Consider the following 17,184-nt stretch of genomic DNA (forward strand, 5'->3'; position numbering starts at 1 on the left):
AAGAATCCAGCCGATGACAAAAACTCCTTTCATGTAGTCTCACGTTAAATCATCGGCTGGTTTCTTCGTAAAATAAAAAGTATAAATAACGGGCCGGAACTGAACTATGTCAACCTAAAACCTCTTTGTTCTTTTACGAAAAAGCAAACCAATGATTTATGCCAGTAAAAAGCTTGCTTTAGAGAATCGCACTTCTGGTCTATAAATGCACCTTGTATATTCATCTGATGTCATTTTTACCCACATAACCAAAAAAAAAAAAAAATAGAAAATAAAATCTCAAAATTGGAATGTATGAGTGAAAATAATTTTTATTTATAGTGTGTGAATAGGAAATCAAATTGTGTCATTGATGTGCTATGTATAATAAATTGCGTCAAATGTATTTAAAATCCGAATAACTTTGTCATCTACGTAAACCATCTAGTCGTGTAATTTTTTGCATTATATTCCATAGCGATTTCGTGATTTACATGCTATTTAAATTAACTGTCATTCACAGAGATTAGTATGTTCGTTACTTGAGACTTTTATTTTCTCAACGTCATTTAAGATAAGACCAAGGAAATGTCTTTTTGAATTGGAAATTCAAGTTTTACATATTGTTACAGTACGTTTACATATAAATGGGTTAACCCACTGGATTTGGATTTAAATTGTAATATCCATTACTTAAGGTGGGAATACATAAAACGCTTTTTAACAGGCTTGAGTCGTCGGCAGGCTTCTCCATTGAGGAACAAAGCAAATACAAAAAAATAAAAGCAGGAAAAGATAGAGTCAAAATATGGCAACCCTGTGAAAATACCTCTGTTGTTATGACATCATAACAACATATTTACCAAATATATATCCAAATTTTGGGTTTCAAAATCCAAAAATTGGGTTTCAAAATTCTATTCCATAGACTTTCTAAATTAATTGCAAATTGCCTAAGCGGTTTAAATCGCATAACATTGCTAACTATCACTGCCTTTACACGGTGCAATTTTTAGCTGGCATTTTTATCAATTCTCTTTTAAAATTTCTGCGTAAATATTCGCGCCTTTACACGGTGGCATTTTACGATAATAGTGCTTGGCATTTTTTCTGACATTTTATTTTATTCAGTATTTCGTATAGAGCTAATTGTTTGTAACAGATATTTATAAAGAAGTGATTTAAAATTAAATGTGTGAATCTAAAGAAGAAATGATGGAAAAAGTTATTGAGGTGTTAAATATTGCATTATTAACTTTTATTTTAACTTTCTTTTTTTACTTTTTAATACTTCCAATTAATTTTCATATAATTCATTATACAATTCAATCACTAAAAACATCACATCACAATAAAAGAAACGCATCAAAAATTACAATAAAGAAACGATATGAAATGTCAAAATCATAAAAAATTGGAAGAAGCAAAAAGAGAAATGCAAAGAAAATGGCATGAAACCCTATGCGGTGGCTTATCGTGCCATTTTTTCTTCTATCCTTGTCTCTCAACACCTTTTACCAACAAAAAAAATGGCATGGTTAAAAAATGTCACCGTGTAAAGGCAGTGTAACTATGTTGTTACGATATCATAACAACAGAGGTATTTTCACAGGGTTGCCATATCTTGGCTCTGTCTTGTCCCATCTTTATACTTCTATGAACAAAAGAGCTTCAGTTTGACTTAGTTCGATTTTAGTTCCGAAGACGCCAGTCGATGACTTAATCCAGTCAAAAAAGCGTTTTACGTATTCTCACCTTTATACTTCATATAAATCCTCTTAAACTAGGTTAACCCTAGAAAAAGTTCTAAAGTAAACATAGCATTAAAGTATATTATTCTAAAATAAATTAATGAATACTCGTATGTGTTACTCGTCCATAACTAAATTTAAAAAAAATCTAAAAAAAAAATTAAAGTACATCATTATTAGTTTCTAGATTTTCATTTGTCTCTTTTGGTTTTCGACGGCCCAAGGCATAAGGTGGTTCACCATTAGTTTTAACGTAGAAGGTACCTCTTTTCGGCGTTGACGGTTCTCCGCCCATTTTAAACTCCACACCAGATGTCGATAAGATCCATTCTTTATCCGACTGCCTCTGACACAATGTACCCCAAAAACCTTTCTCACTCGTAATGGATTCGGCAAAATAATTATAAGCTCTAGAATGGGAGCAGCCATATATATAGCATTTCTTCTGATCTTTGCCAAAGTTGGGGTAAAAAGTTGCATGGCCAACTGGATCTTCAAAACCCAAACTGCTGCTTGTCTGAATCGATTCCACATAATCTGCATCGGAAGGATCAAGGCGCTTATTATCATTGATATCACGAAATTTCGGCCCCGCCGGGTCCAAAGCGAATATGGTATTTATGCGAAATGGATGAATTTGTTTGCCAGCACTACCAGCTATTTGTGCGCCCAATGAATGTCCAATTAGATATACATCACCAAAATATAAATTTTCTTTCAAGTGTAAAAATCTCATGAATTCCGCGAGGAGGAATCCCAAGTCTTCTATTAAGTCAACCACTCCAAAGTAATTTACATTCGAAGAGATAACACTCCAATCGACGACTATTACATTGAAATCTGTGTCGTTGCCATCGTTACTATCTAATATTGGACCCGTTACATTGTATGCCTCGAGGTGACTCAATGGTGAAATGGTGTCATTTCGCTGCTGATGTTGTAATAAATTGTTGGCCGTGCTAGCGACATGTAAGCATTTTTGACAGCTCTGTTAAAAGATCCTTTACTTTGACTCATCCAGCCATGAATGATAATTCTGTAAGATAAAAAATTATGAAAATTCAATTAAAGCATTAATTAAAGCCATAAAAAATGCAAGCTCATGAAGAGATATTTCGTCTGTTCCAGATCTGCAAAAAATTAAAAATGTATACTACAATAACTGATTTTCCCTTTATGTTATCGAATAAGAATATTGCTCTGTTCCAGTACCTGCAAGAATCTACTAATTTTGCAATTTTCTTCGATATTATAAAGGGAAAATCGGGTATCTTAGTTAAAACTTTTATTTTCTTGCAGCTCTGGAACAGACCTTATGCAATTATCCAATAATTTTGCAATTTTTTTTCGATATCATAAATGGAAAATCGGTTATCGTAGTCAAATTTTTCATATTTTAGCAATTCTGGAACAGAGCATATATTTGCCTTGTTCCAGAACCTGCAAGAATTGGTTATAGTAGTAAAAACGTTTACATTCTTGCAGTTCTGGAACACGTCAATATAAGGGTGAGCGTACATAAAACACTTTTTTGACTGGCTTAAGTCATCGCTCCTCCTCGGACTCCTCGGAAAAGAAAAAAGAAGCGTAAGGCTAAAATCAAACTAAGTCAACCTAAAAATCCTTTGTTCCTCTACGATAACTTGTTCCAGCCGATAACTTAAGCCAGTCAAAAAGCGTATGTATGTATTCTCACCTTAAGGCAGTAAAAACTGTTTCTATGTGTTTTCACCTATACGCCAAAAAAAAGCTCTTTATGTAGCTGTACCTTTAACATGGTAAAATAATACAGGTAGTCGCATCAACTCAGCTCCTGGGACAATGAACTGCCAAAACAATTTTGGAATTGGAAATTTTCAATGAAAAATTATTGAAATTTGTAAAATCTTTTGGAAAATGCATATGATTATAACCTCCGATTGGCTTCGTATAAGAAAGCATATAAAAAAATACTTATTTTTGATTAATTTTTTTAAAAAAAAATTGACATATCAATGTTGCTAAGAGTTGATGCATATACCTGTATTCTTCTACCATGACCTTTAACTTCATTGCAAAATGTCCCCATCTCTAATATGTTTTATACATACATGATATGTAATATGTATATACAACTGATTTATAATATATAGAAACATGTGTATCCGAATCTCATAAGTGTATTTTTTCTCGAGTTTATAGTACGTTTATATATATGAGGGTTAACCCACTGGATTTGGATTTAAATTGTCATATCCATTACTTTTACTTCAAATAAATCCTCTCAAAGTAGGTTAACCCTACAAAAAGTTCTAACGTAAACATGGCATTTTGTCTATTAAATTAACTTTTTTCTTTTTTTCTACACTGATAAGGCTCAAATGCATTTCACTTTCATCATCAACGCCAGTCAATGTTGAGCGGCTTGAACTTGCACTTTTTATTCCATTCATAAGCTACACAAACAACTGCCGCATAATGCATTAACAGACATATGCGGGAAATGTATATTGTATTTCCTCGTACACTGTGTTATCAATGAACTGGGATCACTAACAAATTACCGTAGCCGATTACATTTGTACAATGAAATGTCATTGCATTGATGCCGATCTAAATTATGAATAACGTACATAGTTTGACATTATGTGTATTTTTTTAACTCGATATTTCGTAATAATTTAACAAAATATTACTGGAAATTTAATTTTTTAGTCCAGTTTCCTCTTAAGGTGGGAATACATAAAACGCTTTTTTGACTGGCTTAAGTCATCGGCTACTTCTTTGGAAAAGAACAAAGAAGCGGGTGGCAAAAATTGAACGAAGTCTTTCTAAAAATCTCTTGTTCCTCCACTAAGAAGCCAGCCGATGACTTAAGCGTGTTAAAAAAGCATTTTATGTACTCTTAACTCTCACAAAAAGTCAATCTTAAACCTTTTTCTTCTTTTACGAAGAAGCCGACCGATGACTTAAGGTCAGGGGTGCTCAAGAAGAAATATCTGTTTTCAGTCAAATGTCTCTTTGCTTATTTAAATCAAGAACAAAACAGTGTTAAGTCATTATTTATGCAAATATTTTGTATCCATTTGTTTTATAAATTATTTTGGCAAACATTCGTGTTTAAAAACAATTAAATAGAACCGTAAAATATAAAGAAAAACAGAATTTTAATTTTCTCTTAAATTATCTCTTTTTTCTCTTCATGTTCTAGAACACGGTTTTGAGCACACCTGCTTAAGGTTCATTTCCGGAGAAGCCAGCCGATGACTTAAGCCAGCCAAATAAGCGTTTTATGTATTCCCACCTTTGAGCCAGCCAAATAAGCGCTTTGTGTATTCTCACCTATAGTTATCGGCTGCCTGGAAGATGTGTAGAGTGAACAAGTATAAATTATGGGCCGAAATTGAACTTTTTCTGAAACTCTTTTGTTCCTTTACGAAGAAGCCAGTCGATGGGTTAAGCCAGTCAAAAAGTGTTTTATGTATTCTCAACTTAAGGTGTATCTAATACACAAGGTTAACTAATTAATATTCAACAATATAAACGTGCTATTAAGGTGATAATACATAGAAGAATGTTTTTCTGGCATAAATCATCTGTTTGTTTTTTTTTCGTAAAAGAACAAAGGAGTTTTGGGTTGACTTAGTTCAATTTCCGTCCATAATTTAAAATATGTCCTATGGGTCAGAATACATAAAAGGCTTTATTGAATGACCTAAGGGTGGGAATGCATAAAGCGCTTATTTGACTGGCTTAAGTCATCGGCTGGCTTCTTCGGAAATGAACAAAGGAGCCTAGGGCCTAAACCTAAAACTCCTTTGTTCCTCTACAAAGAAGCCAGCCGATGACTTACGCCAGCCAAATAAGCGCTTTATGTTTCCCAGCTTAAGTCATCGTCTGTTTTCTTCGAAAAAAAAAAAACAAAGAAGCGAAGGGCCAAAGTCGAACTAGGTCAACCTAAAACTCCTTTGTTCATTTACGAAGAAGCCAGCCGATGACTTAAGCCAGCCAAATATGCTGGCTTAAGCCAGTAAGAAAGCGTTTTATTTATTCTCACCTTACAATCATCGACAGGCTTCTTTGCAAAAGAACAAAGGAGGGAGGATAAATATGAATTATGGGCAAAAATTGAACTAAGTCAACCTCCTTTGTTCTTTTACTAAAAAAAACAGCCGATGACTTAAAGGTGCAAGTACATAAAGAGCTCTTTTGAATGGCCTAAGTCATCTTTATAATATTGCTTATTATAATCTAAAATCAAATAAAAATAAAAAATACATAAGTACATACGAATTTTTTCAATCACAGCGAACCCTATGTTCACCAAAAAATATGATTTGACCAAAAGTGTTGTTTTTTTTTTTTGTTGCGTAAAAATATATATAATATTAAATTTGCGTTAAAAAATCGTCCATAAAATGTTATATTGGCCTATTCCACAACTGTAAATGTGAGAATACATAAAACGCTTTTTTGACTGGCTTAAGTCATCGGCTGGCTTCTTCGGAAATGAACAAAGGAGCCTAGGGCCTAAACCTAAAACTCCTTTGTTCCTCTACAAAGAAGCCAGCCGATGACTTACGCCAGCCAAATAAGCGCTTTATGTTTCCCAGCTTAAGTCATCGTCTGTTTTCTTCGGAAAAAAAAACAAAGGAGCGAAGGGCCAAAGTCGAACAAAGTCAACCTTAAACACTTTTGTTCCTCTACGAAAACTTAAGCCAGTCAGAAATGCCTTTTATACACTCTCACCTTATCTTCTTTATCATGTAGTAAATTATTTCCTGGTACAATGAAATAAAGGTAACCTCATTTCAAATTAACATTCCCAGCTCTGTATTTTCTGTAATTTACGTTGTCAAATTTCAATGCATAAAAAACAGTTCCCATCTCTGATTTTGTGTGTATACAATGGATTTACGAATATAAATTTTGACAATGAGATGTTGTCAAATGTATATATTTGAAAAAATTGTAAACATATGATTACATGACTTTACCTTCTTAGTTCTACCATGATTATTTCGAATATTTTCAAATCGAAATTAAAATTTGAAACTGAAATTAAAACAACGTTTGTTTGGGACAAAACAACATTTTTATCATTTTAGAGACTTGATATTATTTTTTCGCGCTTTTTCGTTTTCTTAAATTGAAAAGGTGTAAAAGTGTGTCAAGTAAACACAAAAAATGTTTGCATTTAATATTAGCTTTTATGTGTTAGTAATTAATTTCTGTTGTTTTTTTAGATTTGATGAATTTGCCCTTTTTTGTATATAATTGTATCATGGTTTTAATTGTTTTTATTAATCCACACAAATTAAGTGTTTTGTGCCAACAGCCTTTGGATTCACACATTTTCACTGAAAGTTCGCACATGCATACATTTTTTATCTAAATATCAAAACTTACCGCGTTGGATGATCAGCATTGAAACCTGACCGCGTAACACTATCAACATCGTCTGTAACTATTTCACGACCACATTCGGGAAAGTCACGTTTATAAAGAAAGAATTGCATTTTGACGCGATCATTGCTGACAAACGGTATCCAGTGTTTGAAGAATTTCTTTAAAAATGATTTATCAAAGTGACGTTTAAAGAAGCCGGATGGTGCCTTTAGCGTATGAACACAAACGTCATCGGTAGTGCCATTCACCTCTCTAGACTCAGGAGGAGCACACGCCACTGGTACATAAACTAAATGAATGAAAACAAAACCACAGACACACACAAACATATGTGAATAAAGCCGGCATTAAACAAATAAATCTCTGACAATAGCTGGGGTACTTTAGATTAGATTCCATGCTATTGGTTTTTTGTTTACCATTTGTCAAAATTATATTCAGCACAATAAATATGAATGCTATTTTAATTGATCTTGACCACACCTCCGGAAATGCATGCATTATGTTGTTGTTTTTATTTTCTTTGACTTAACAGATAATTTCACTTCGATTACGAATTCAATACGAAAATTTGTGACGATGCCAAAAATAACGAATGACCAATTTAGCTACAGCTGCACGAAACAAAAATGCCACAACGCTGACCTGCTCAATGGTGAGTTAATAACCGACTGACCATTGTTTATTTTGGTTTTCTGATCCAAAAGTGTGAGATCTGTAGTCGTACAGTGTGTCCAATAAGATTGTGTTGGGTTTCCAAATACAAAATGAATCGAATGGACGGAGTGTTTTGTAAAGTCAGTAGAGAATGGTCGGGGTACGACTGCCGGTTATGTCAAAAATGTCGTCTGATTATTGCCAATTGACAAAAAAAAGTTCTGTGAATGTCAAAATTGATCACTTCGGTAGTTTTCGTATTAAATAAATGTGTTTAAAGCTGAGAATACATAAAGCGCTTATCTGGCTAGCTTAAGTCATCGGCTGGCCAACCAAATATGCTCTTTATGTATTTCCAGCCTAAGGCTGGAAATACATAAAGAGCCTATTTGGCTGGCTTAAGTCACCGGCTGGCTTCTTCGTAGATGAACAAAGGAGTTTTAGGTTGACTTAGTTCGATTTTGGGCCTAGGCTCCTTTGTTCATTTCCGAAGAAGCCAGCCAAATATACTCTTTATGTATTTCCAGCCTAAGACCTGTGGTAAAAACGTCGAAGACGTACGTCAGGATTAGCTAGGGGTGTTAAATTTGTCAAATGATGATCTCAACTGCTAAAGTTGAGAAAACATAAAACGCTTTTTGGACTCGACTGGCTTCTTCGTAGAGGAACAAAGGAGTTTTAGGTTGACTTAGTTCGATTTTGGCCCTACGCTCCTTTGTTCTTTTCCGAAGATACCAATCAAAAAAAAAAACGTTTTAAGTATTCTCACCTTTTATGTATTCTTACCTTAACCACATTTACAATTTTAATAATATTTTCTAGAAACCTGTTCCTGTACTCGTGGAAATTGTAAAGAATATAGAACAAGTTTCTGGCTTTTATGTAAAAGAAAAATGGAGTGTAGGGTGAGCAAGTATAAATTATCGGTGGAAATTAACTTAAACCAGTAAAAAAAACATCTTCCATGTATTCTCATCCTGAAGGTGAGAATACATAAAAGGCTTCTTTGGCTGACTTAAGGCTGCAAATACATAAAGAACATATTTGGCTGGCTTAAGTCATCGGCTGGCTTTTTCGGAAATGAACAAAGGAGCCTAGGGCCAAAATCGAACTAATTCAACCTAAAACTCATTTGTTCCTCTACGAAGAAGCCAGCCGATGAAATTTTAGTGCGACTCTGTACTCCCTTTATGAAATACAAAATATGCCTAGCCATGACTTCAAGCTTCTTATGTACTTGCAGCTTAAGGGTGGGAATACATAAAGCGCATATTTGGCTGGCTTAAGTCATCGGCTGGCTTCTTCGTAGAGGAACAAATGAGTTTTAGGTTGAATTAGTTCGATTTTGGCCCTAGGCTCCTTTGTTCATTTCCGAAGAAGCCAGCCGATGACTTAAGCCAGCCAAATATGCTCTTTATGTATTTCCAGCCTTAAGCCAGCCAGATAAGCGCTTTATGTATTCCCAGCTTAACTCTTTATGTACGTGCACCTTAAAGGTGAGAATATATAACACGCTTGTTTTGACTGACTTAAATCATCAGCTGGCTTCTTGGGAAAGAACAAAGGAGCATAGGCTGGAAATACATAAAGCGCATATTTGGCTGGCTTCTTCGTAAATGAACAAAGGAGTTTTAGGTTGACTTAGTTCGATTTTGGGCCTAGGGCCTTTGTTCATCTACGAAGAAGCCAGCCGATGACTTAAGCCAGCCAAATATGCGCTTTATGTATTTCCAGCCATAGGGTACACAAGCATATTTTATGGTCGGAAATCGAATTAAGTCAACCTAAAACTCCATTGTTCCTCTACGAAGAAGCCAGCCGATGACTTAAGCTATTTAAAAATAGTATCATGTATTCTCAACTTTAAGCCAATATAAAATTTGTTCTAAGTGTTCTCACATTACAGCATGTTACAATATTAAGATAATGTAAGCGAATTGGCGTTCAATAAAGGTGACAATACATAAAACGCTTTTTTTTGACTGGATTAACTCTTCGGCTGGCCTCTTCGGAAAATAGCAAAGAATCGTAGGGCCAAAATCGACCTAAGTCAATCTAAACCTCATTTGTTCATCTACTAAGAAGCCAGCCGTTGACCTAAGGCAGTCAAAGAAGCGTTTTATATATTCTCACCTTTAAGCAATGACTCATGTTGAAAATCAATTAATACCAAGTTTACATAGCACGTCTTTAGCTCTCGATTAGTTGTTCTTTTATATAAATGACGTTGTAAAATGAGTAATTTAGGTGTAGTGTAATGCTGTTTTCATGTCAGTCATCTCATGGTAGAAAAACATAAGTAGACGCATCAACACAGCTTCTGGGACAATTAACTGTCAAACCAATTTTGAAATTGAAAATGTTGAATGAAAATTTATTTAAAATTACTGATAAACGCCTATTATAATAGCCTCCGAAGGACGTTGTATAAGAAAACATATAAAACAATCTACTTAGTTTTGAAATATTTTGACATATCAATGTACCCAAGCGTTGATGCATCTACCTGAATTCTTCTACCATGAGTCATCTCTTTCAATGAACTGTATTCGGATTTGATATGCCCCCATACATAAAAATGAGTAAAACTCTCATAACCTGTATTCGCTTGGGCTGTTGTTTAAGACACTCTTCGTTTAATACAATCGTGACATGCACAAATATCCAGTGTGGAAGATCATGGGAGGTATTAAATTGATGAAACAATGCAGAACGTTAATGATACTTAACGGCAACACGATGACGAGGGTTATGTACTCCAAGACACCCGTAGACATACACAAATTTCTGAATCAGACTGTCTATATGCTGCAAAATTAGGTTTAAGGGGCAAACACATAAAGAGCCATCGTCTGACTTTTTTAGGTCTACTTAGTTCAATTTCGGACTGCTTCTTAGTTCTTTTACCACCTTAACCCACAAAGGAGCCATGCGATGACTTAAGCCACTCAAAAAAAGCCTTTTACGTATTCTCACCCTAACTTAAAAAATAACAATCGATAACTTATGCCAGAAAAAATCCTTCTATGCATCCCAACCTTAATAATACAAGATTAATTGTAATTGCTGTATTCCAAAGAAAAGTCAATTGTAGTATGGTCATAGCTCTTAAGAATAAATAAGGAAAAACACATAATTCAGAAAAACTAATTAAAAACAAAATAAATTAAGACATCTCATTACACACATACCAGTTATTAACATACCATTTTTAATTGAATTTCACATAAGTTAATATAGAGTTTTTCTCTAAAGTCGTATATAAATATTCCCTCCGACACTTGGCTTTACATTGTAAGCAAAGCTATAGTCGATACAATGAAGACGTTCACAATTGGAGTATTTGCTGTACTGTTTGTTCTCGTGCATACATCGCCGATTGACGTTGGTGAACGATGTTCTTCGGAGGAAGATTATATTCCAAATAAAACTTTCGGATTTTTTCTTGCTCTGATGGATGACAGCAAACTGGAATTGGAAGGTGAACCAAAGGACATTGCAAGAAAAATTAAAAATGTTATTGAGCAAATTAATCTGAAGGAACATTTGAATGGTATTGATTTGCCGGATTTCGTTCTGCATGGTCAAGTAAATATTGAAAAGAAGGAAAGGCTGGACGAAGTGTTCAAAAATTATCAAGATATATGAACATTTCCACAGATTAAACGGCCACCAAATCATATTATTTATAACATACTATTACTTATCAATATTAACCAATAAATAGAGTTTGCATAAAACATGAAATCCTTTAATTTGCACGGGGCTGGCGTTTAATTGTTGGTACAAAGTAGTTAATAAACAAATACTTGAAGGCTTTTCTATCTGTTTTAAAGGTTTAGGTATATAGAAGGATTACTGACTTAAGGTTAAGGTGAGAATACCTAAAACGCTTTTTTGACTGGCTTAAGTCATCGGCTGACTGTTTCGGAAAACAACAATGGAGCGTAGGGCCAAAATCGAACTAAGTCAACCTTAAATTCCTTTATTCCTCTACGAAAAGTCAACCGATGACTTAAGCCAGTCAAAAAAAAAAAACGTTTTATGTATTCTCACCTCAAGAATCGTTTGTTCCCCTACGAAGAAGCCAGCCGATGACTTAAGCCAGTAAAAAAAAACTTACATAAAAAACATCCTTACTGGCTTAAATCATCGGCCGACTTCTTCGTAGGAATTCAAAGGAATTTTAGGATTTCTTAAGCTGGAAATACATAAAGCGCTTATCTGGCTGGCTTAAGTCATCGGCTGGCTTCTTCGGAAATGAACAAAGGAGCCTAGGGCCAAAATCGAACTAAGTCAACCTAAGCCTCCTTTCTTCATTTACGAAGATGCCAGACGATGACTTAAGCCAGCCAGATAAGCGCTTTATGTATTTCCAGCTTTAGTTTTATGTATTCATTTATAGGTCATCGCCTGGCTTCTTCTTAAAATAGCAAATGCCTTTTGAAATTTTTTGCAGTGGTAGGTATTATTACCCTGATTCCGGAAAATTATTTTTTTCAAGGAGGACGGACCAAGGACCGACAACGCGAAGCCGGCGTTGGACTTACAATAACTTGACTGTAACCGCTTTAAATAACATGTGACCACTTGTTGTATAGGTATTTTCATAAGCTTTCAAACGGATCCGGGTCTTGAACCCGGACTTTTGGGTCAAAAATTTGGGGTACTTCCAGAAATAAATTGTAATAATACTTGGTCACTCTACGCTCCGGTTTTCAGCCCGTGTTAAAAATCTGATTCCAGTAACAATAGAACCCTGGCTCCATATACAAGTCAACAAAGTTGCATCGCACCAATTCGAAAAAAAACATACATTTTGGGATTTTGTGCGTTATTACATTTTATTTCATTCTCCTTGGTTTTCCTAATTCGTTTATTTACAAGGTGGCAAGATATGGACGGCTGCTTTCTTCATTTGCTGTAAAGACTCGTTTTAATTCAAATAGTTTTACAAATATTTCTACTTTTACAAAATAAACATATACATAGGTAAATTTGAAATTTTACAGGTAATTTTTAGTATTTTTTTTCCTTTTTGATCGATTGCAGAAAAACTTTACAGCAAGAAAAGACTGAGGCGTGAATTCGCCCTTTGTCTGAAAAATTATATAAATTATATAAAAATTACCTTGTCTGGAACGTTTTTAAATGAAATTGCAATGAGAATCTAGCATAATTTTGAGAGCGAACAAAGTGAATGAAAGTGCAATGAGAACATAGCATAAGTCGAATAATCGGTTTTCACCCAAGTCCATAGTCGAGTTCAATTTTCAGAGTATTAAAAGTCGATAATGCGATTGATCGAAAGTCGACTTACCTATCCCTAAACCCCAGTGAAAAACCAAACAAATTAGAAAAACCCAAAAATTTTTCCAAAATACGTAATATTATAATATGCAGTGTCTCGGTGGCAACTCTGCTATCAATAGGCAAGTACTCGGTTTTTACACAAGTCCATAGTCGAGTTCGGTAAACGATAGTAGCAACTAGTTCCCCGCTCTTTAGTGAAGATGTTTAATTTTCTCATGTCTCATTCGTAAACAATAGAGTACCCCGAGTTTTTGCTTTCGTTTATTTTTCATCGGGCATTCCTTTGTGGCCTTCATATTCGTTTCATTCGCTCTTCATTATTGATGCCGTCAGAAAAAAATCTAAAATCGGATAGTTTTATATATATAAAGGGAAAATATGGAGGTTCAAATAAAACAAGAAGCTGATAGCGATGATGAAGGCCCTTATCCCACACCAGTTGCACCAAATATTCAAATGGTGGTAAAGAAAGAAAAGCTAATTATCGTGGATACTTGTGAAAGCCCAGATCCCACACCAGTTGCACCAAATATTCAAATGGTGGTAAAGAAAGAAGAGCTAATTATCGAGGATACTTGTGAAAGCCCAGACCAGGAAAAAGAGTATCATGTAGACGGATTTTCCATACACTTTATGGATGGGGATGATGGTGGTGGAATGGATCATGACAATGATGATTATTCTAATGAATGTAGCGACAACGATGTTGCTTTGTTGGAAGATGCTAGCAACGATTTAAACGCATCATCTCCATCGGAAGATGAAGCCGTCGAACAGAAAAGTGGACCTAAAAAAAGACAAAGACGAAAGAAAAAACAATCAGAAATTTATGTAAAAGTTGTAAATTTACTTCATCAAAACTCGATACGCATACTATGTCCCATATGCAAGGTGTCGGTACAAAGATTCGGTATGTGGTCAAAACACATAACTCACTATCATTCCCAATTTGCTGAAGAGATTAAAAGTAACTATGAATATTTATCCATTCGAACGGCCACTTGTAAAATTTGCAGTTTGACGTTGACGTCTCATGCCAATCATTTCCTACATTACCTTAGTAGTCACAGTTCGGAAAACAATGTACTATTTGTCTGTAAGGTCTGTAAACTGCGAGTAGTTGATTTTACGACCATAGTGGAACACATGAATGAAAACCATAAAAAGTTAAAGGTTACCTTTACATATTGTCCGATTCCGGAGTGCAATATACAGTTTTCGGAAAAAATGCTAATGAAACTACATTTTATGGATATTCACAATAGCGAATTTAAAACCAAGTTTGGGTTTTTCATTTGTGCCCTATGCAATCATCCCAAATTCGATAAGGAAAATCAATTTTTTGATCACCTAATGAATTTACATGGATTGTGTGATTATAACTGGAAGCTGTTGCATTTTTCACAAGTCTGCTTGAATGGAGAGAAACAGTTTGAATGTCACGAGTGTTCTCAAAAATTTGTAGATACAGGAGGACAGAAACTGCTGGAACATTATCTGTCCCATAAAGAAGAATTTGTTTGGTTCTGTAGATACTGTCAATTGAAATTAACATTTAAGGACACCCTGCACTTTTGTACTCAAATGTACATACATTTTTCGAATGTTAGAAATCAGCCATCATCATCTTCCAACATTCCGCCTCCAACAATACTTTCAACACTAGACATTCCTGCCTACGAAACAACAGAATGGAAAGCATTCGAAGCATACATAATGCATGTATGTCCATTTTGTGGGAACGATTTCAAAACCTTTACATCGTGGCAATTGCACCTAAGGCAAACGCATCTTATTAACTCATTAAAGAGCTTACGCCTATCAATTATGGAAAGTGATTCCAATAAATATGTTTGCATCGATTGTGGTACAGGAGTAGGAAAATCATCAAAGGACATACATACGCATCGTTTCCAACATTTACCCCATTTTCCATATACGTGTCTGAAGTGTGCGGAATGTTTTCGAGATTTGGAGACGGCCGTTGAACATTTTCAAAAGCAATGCGGAGATGACGATAGTAGCAGTTTGCAGGATGACTATAAATCGATGAAGATACCAAAATTGTGTGATGACGAATTGAATTGGATTGAGATAATTTGTTCAATGTGCAAGAAAATAAAACGTTTCCCCGCCAAGGAAGATATTGAAAAGCATTTCCGTGATAATCACAACAATTTTATATCTCAATTCAATAAAAGTGCAAACAATATCGATATGGTTTGTAGGAAGTGTAAAACTACAATACGCAGCGTCAGTAATGAAATATGTCTAAATCATTACATAAAGCATATAGGTGATGGACCCTACAGGTGTTTGATGTGTCAACGTTCCTATACAGGCATAGATATATGCCGAAGACATGTACGTAGATTTCACAGTATGGGTATTCGTGTGAAGAGGTCATTGCAGCCGGACAACTCTGACATGGCAGAAAATATCATGAAAGGTGTAAAACGAAGGCTTATTACATCGGGAAGGACATCTACCACACCAACCAACTCTGGAAGCGGCAACCAACAGGATACCATTAACAACGGCCTGGGTACACTCTCTAGCAAGTCAATAATTTTAAATGAGTTTGTAAGTTTTATTGGTTTTGCCTGTCCTGAATGTAATCAATTGTTTGATACACATACCGCCTGGAATGAACACATTAGCAAAGAGCACACATTCTTTAACCTATCCGAGCTGTCCGAATACGATGTCGCGTCGGGTAGGCATAAATGCCTGCAGTGTAGTCTATTGCTTGATAGTACTATGTCGCATCGGCAAAAACACAAGCTAACCCATATGCCGCATAGAGCATTTATTTGTACGCTATGTGAGTCGCGTTGCAACTCGCTGGGCTTAATTTATGGCCACTTGCGTCGTAATCACTTTCGCAAGGGGACCTTTGAATGTCCCATATGTTTGGTCAATCTGACTACATCCTATGAACGATCGGTGCATGTTAAACGGGCTCATCCACGCTCCGAATGGCCAGAAACTATGTGTTCGATATGCTATCGAAAGTATAGTTCATTGGCGTCGCATATGTTAAGCCATGATATTAATAGACCAAAAAACATTTGCCCAGTCTGTGGTACTGGTATCGTAACCATAAGTGATTTAAAAAAACATATAATTAATAAACACCATGTAGACGATCCATCGGAAATTCTTGCCAAGGCTAATTTGGTTTCTTCTCGTGTAGCAGCATCGAAGGCGATCAAATTGGAGGAAGTTGAAACAACCGATACAAGTTCGGAAATATCTGATGGTGGTTGTAATAGTCATCAACCGACTGTATCGAATGAAATCTAGACTAATAAAGTATGAATATAAGTATTTTAGATGAATCTTAAATATAATGTGTGTACGCCTTTATGCGGTAAATAAAAACGAGAAAACAAATGAAACGGATGTATGTGTTTTTGGACATCTCATTTTTAAGGAGTGGAATAAGTGGAGGATGGGTTCGGCATGAAAGCATCACTGCTTCGGCATAAAATTCATTTGCTCATGCCCTAGCTCTACACCGTTGGCGTTAGCGTTACATATGACGGCCGTACCTACATTTTTTTGTCCGAGTAATATTTTTCGTTCAGTCCCTCCCTCCATAGTATTCTTGATCAGCATAAAACTCTATGTCGATTTAGCGACGTCCGTCCGCCTGTGGAAATCACTCTAGCTTCCGAACGAAATGAAGTAGGTTGATACAATTTTACTCAAATGTATATTATGTATGCAGGACTTTTGATATTGAAAATGGCCCACATAGGTCTACGTTTTGGTATAGCCCCCATGTAACGGTACCTTCCGATATTCGGTATTTTCATGATTTTAGCGACATCATTCACCGGAAATGTTCCAAATTGGGTATTTGAAGTTCGTAATGTACACTACAGCCTAAGACAGAAAATTGTCTGTGCAGGTCCACGTTTTGGTATAGCCCACATGTAATGGTACCTCCCTATATTCGGTATTTCGATGATTTTAGCTACATTATTCAACGATTTTTTTCAAGTTTCGCACTTGAATATTGTAATGGCTTATGGCAAAAGTTGCCTATGCAGGTCCACGTCGTCGTTTTGACCCTAATATAAAGGCTACA

General features: G+C 35.3%; 2 protein-coding genes across 2 annotated transcripts; one reads left to right on the top strand and one right to left on the bottom strand.

Moving 5' to 3' along the window:
* Window positions 1–285: 285 nt before the first annotated feature.
* On the bottom strand, window positions 286–7,881 carry LOC101899288 (phospholipase A1). The gene is given in 4 exon segments (XM_020035391.2): window positions 286–2,649; window positions 2,652–2,766; window positions 7,119–7,407; window positions 7,538–7,881. Coding segments are annotated over 4 exon segments (1,245 nt in total). The 5' UTR covers window positions 7,620–7,881; the 3' UTR covers window positions 286–1,890.
* A 5,448-nt stretch (window positions 7,882–13,329) lies between these two features.
* LOC105261559 (zinc finger protein 337-like) lies at window positions 13,330–16,454 on the top strand. The gene has a single exon (XM_011292612.3). It carries the CDS (start codon window positions 13,467–13,469, stop codon window positions 16,392–16,394), a length of 2,928 nt encoding a protein of 975 aa, XP_011290914.2. The 5' UTR covers window positions 13,330–13,466; the 3' UTR covers window positions 16,395–16,454.
* Window positions 16,455–17,184: the final 730 nt, after the last annotated feature.

This window comes from Musca domestica, unplaced genomic scaffold (assembly GCF_030504385.1).
Source record: "Musca domestica strain aabys unplaced genomic scaffold, Musca_domestica.polishedcontigs.V.1.1 85, whole genome shotgun sequence".
Lineage (NCBI taxonomy): Eukaryota > Metazoa > Arthropoda > Insecta > Diptera > Muscidae > Musca > Musca domestica.

Excerpts from the sequence above, each read along its gene's own strand:
- LOC105261559 (XM_011292612.3), top strand. The coding sequence starts at position 13,467 with ATGGAGGTTCAAATAAAACAAGAAGCTGATAGCGATGATGAAGGCCCT.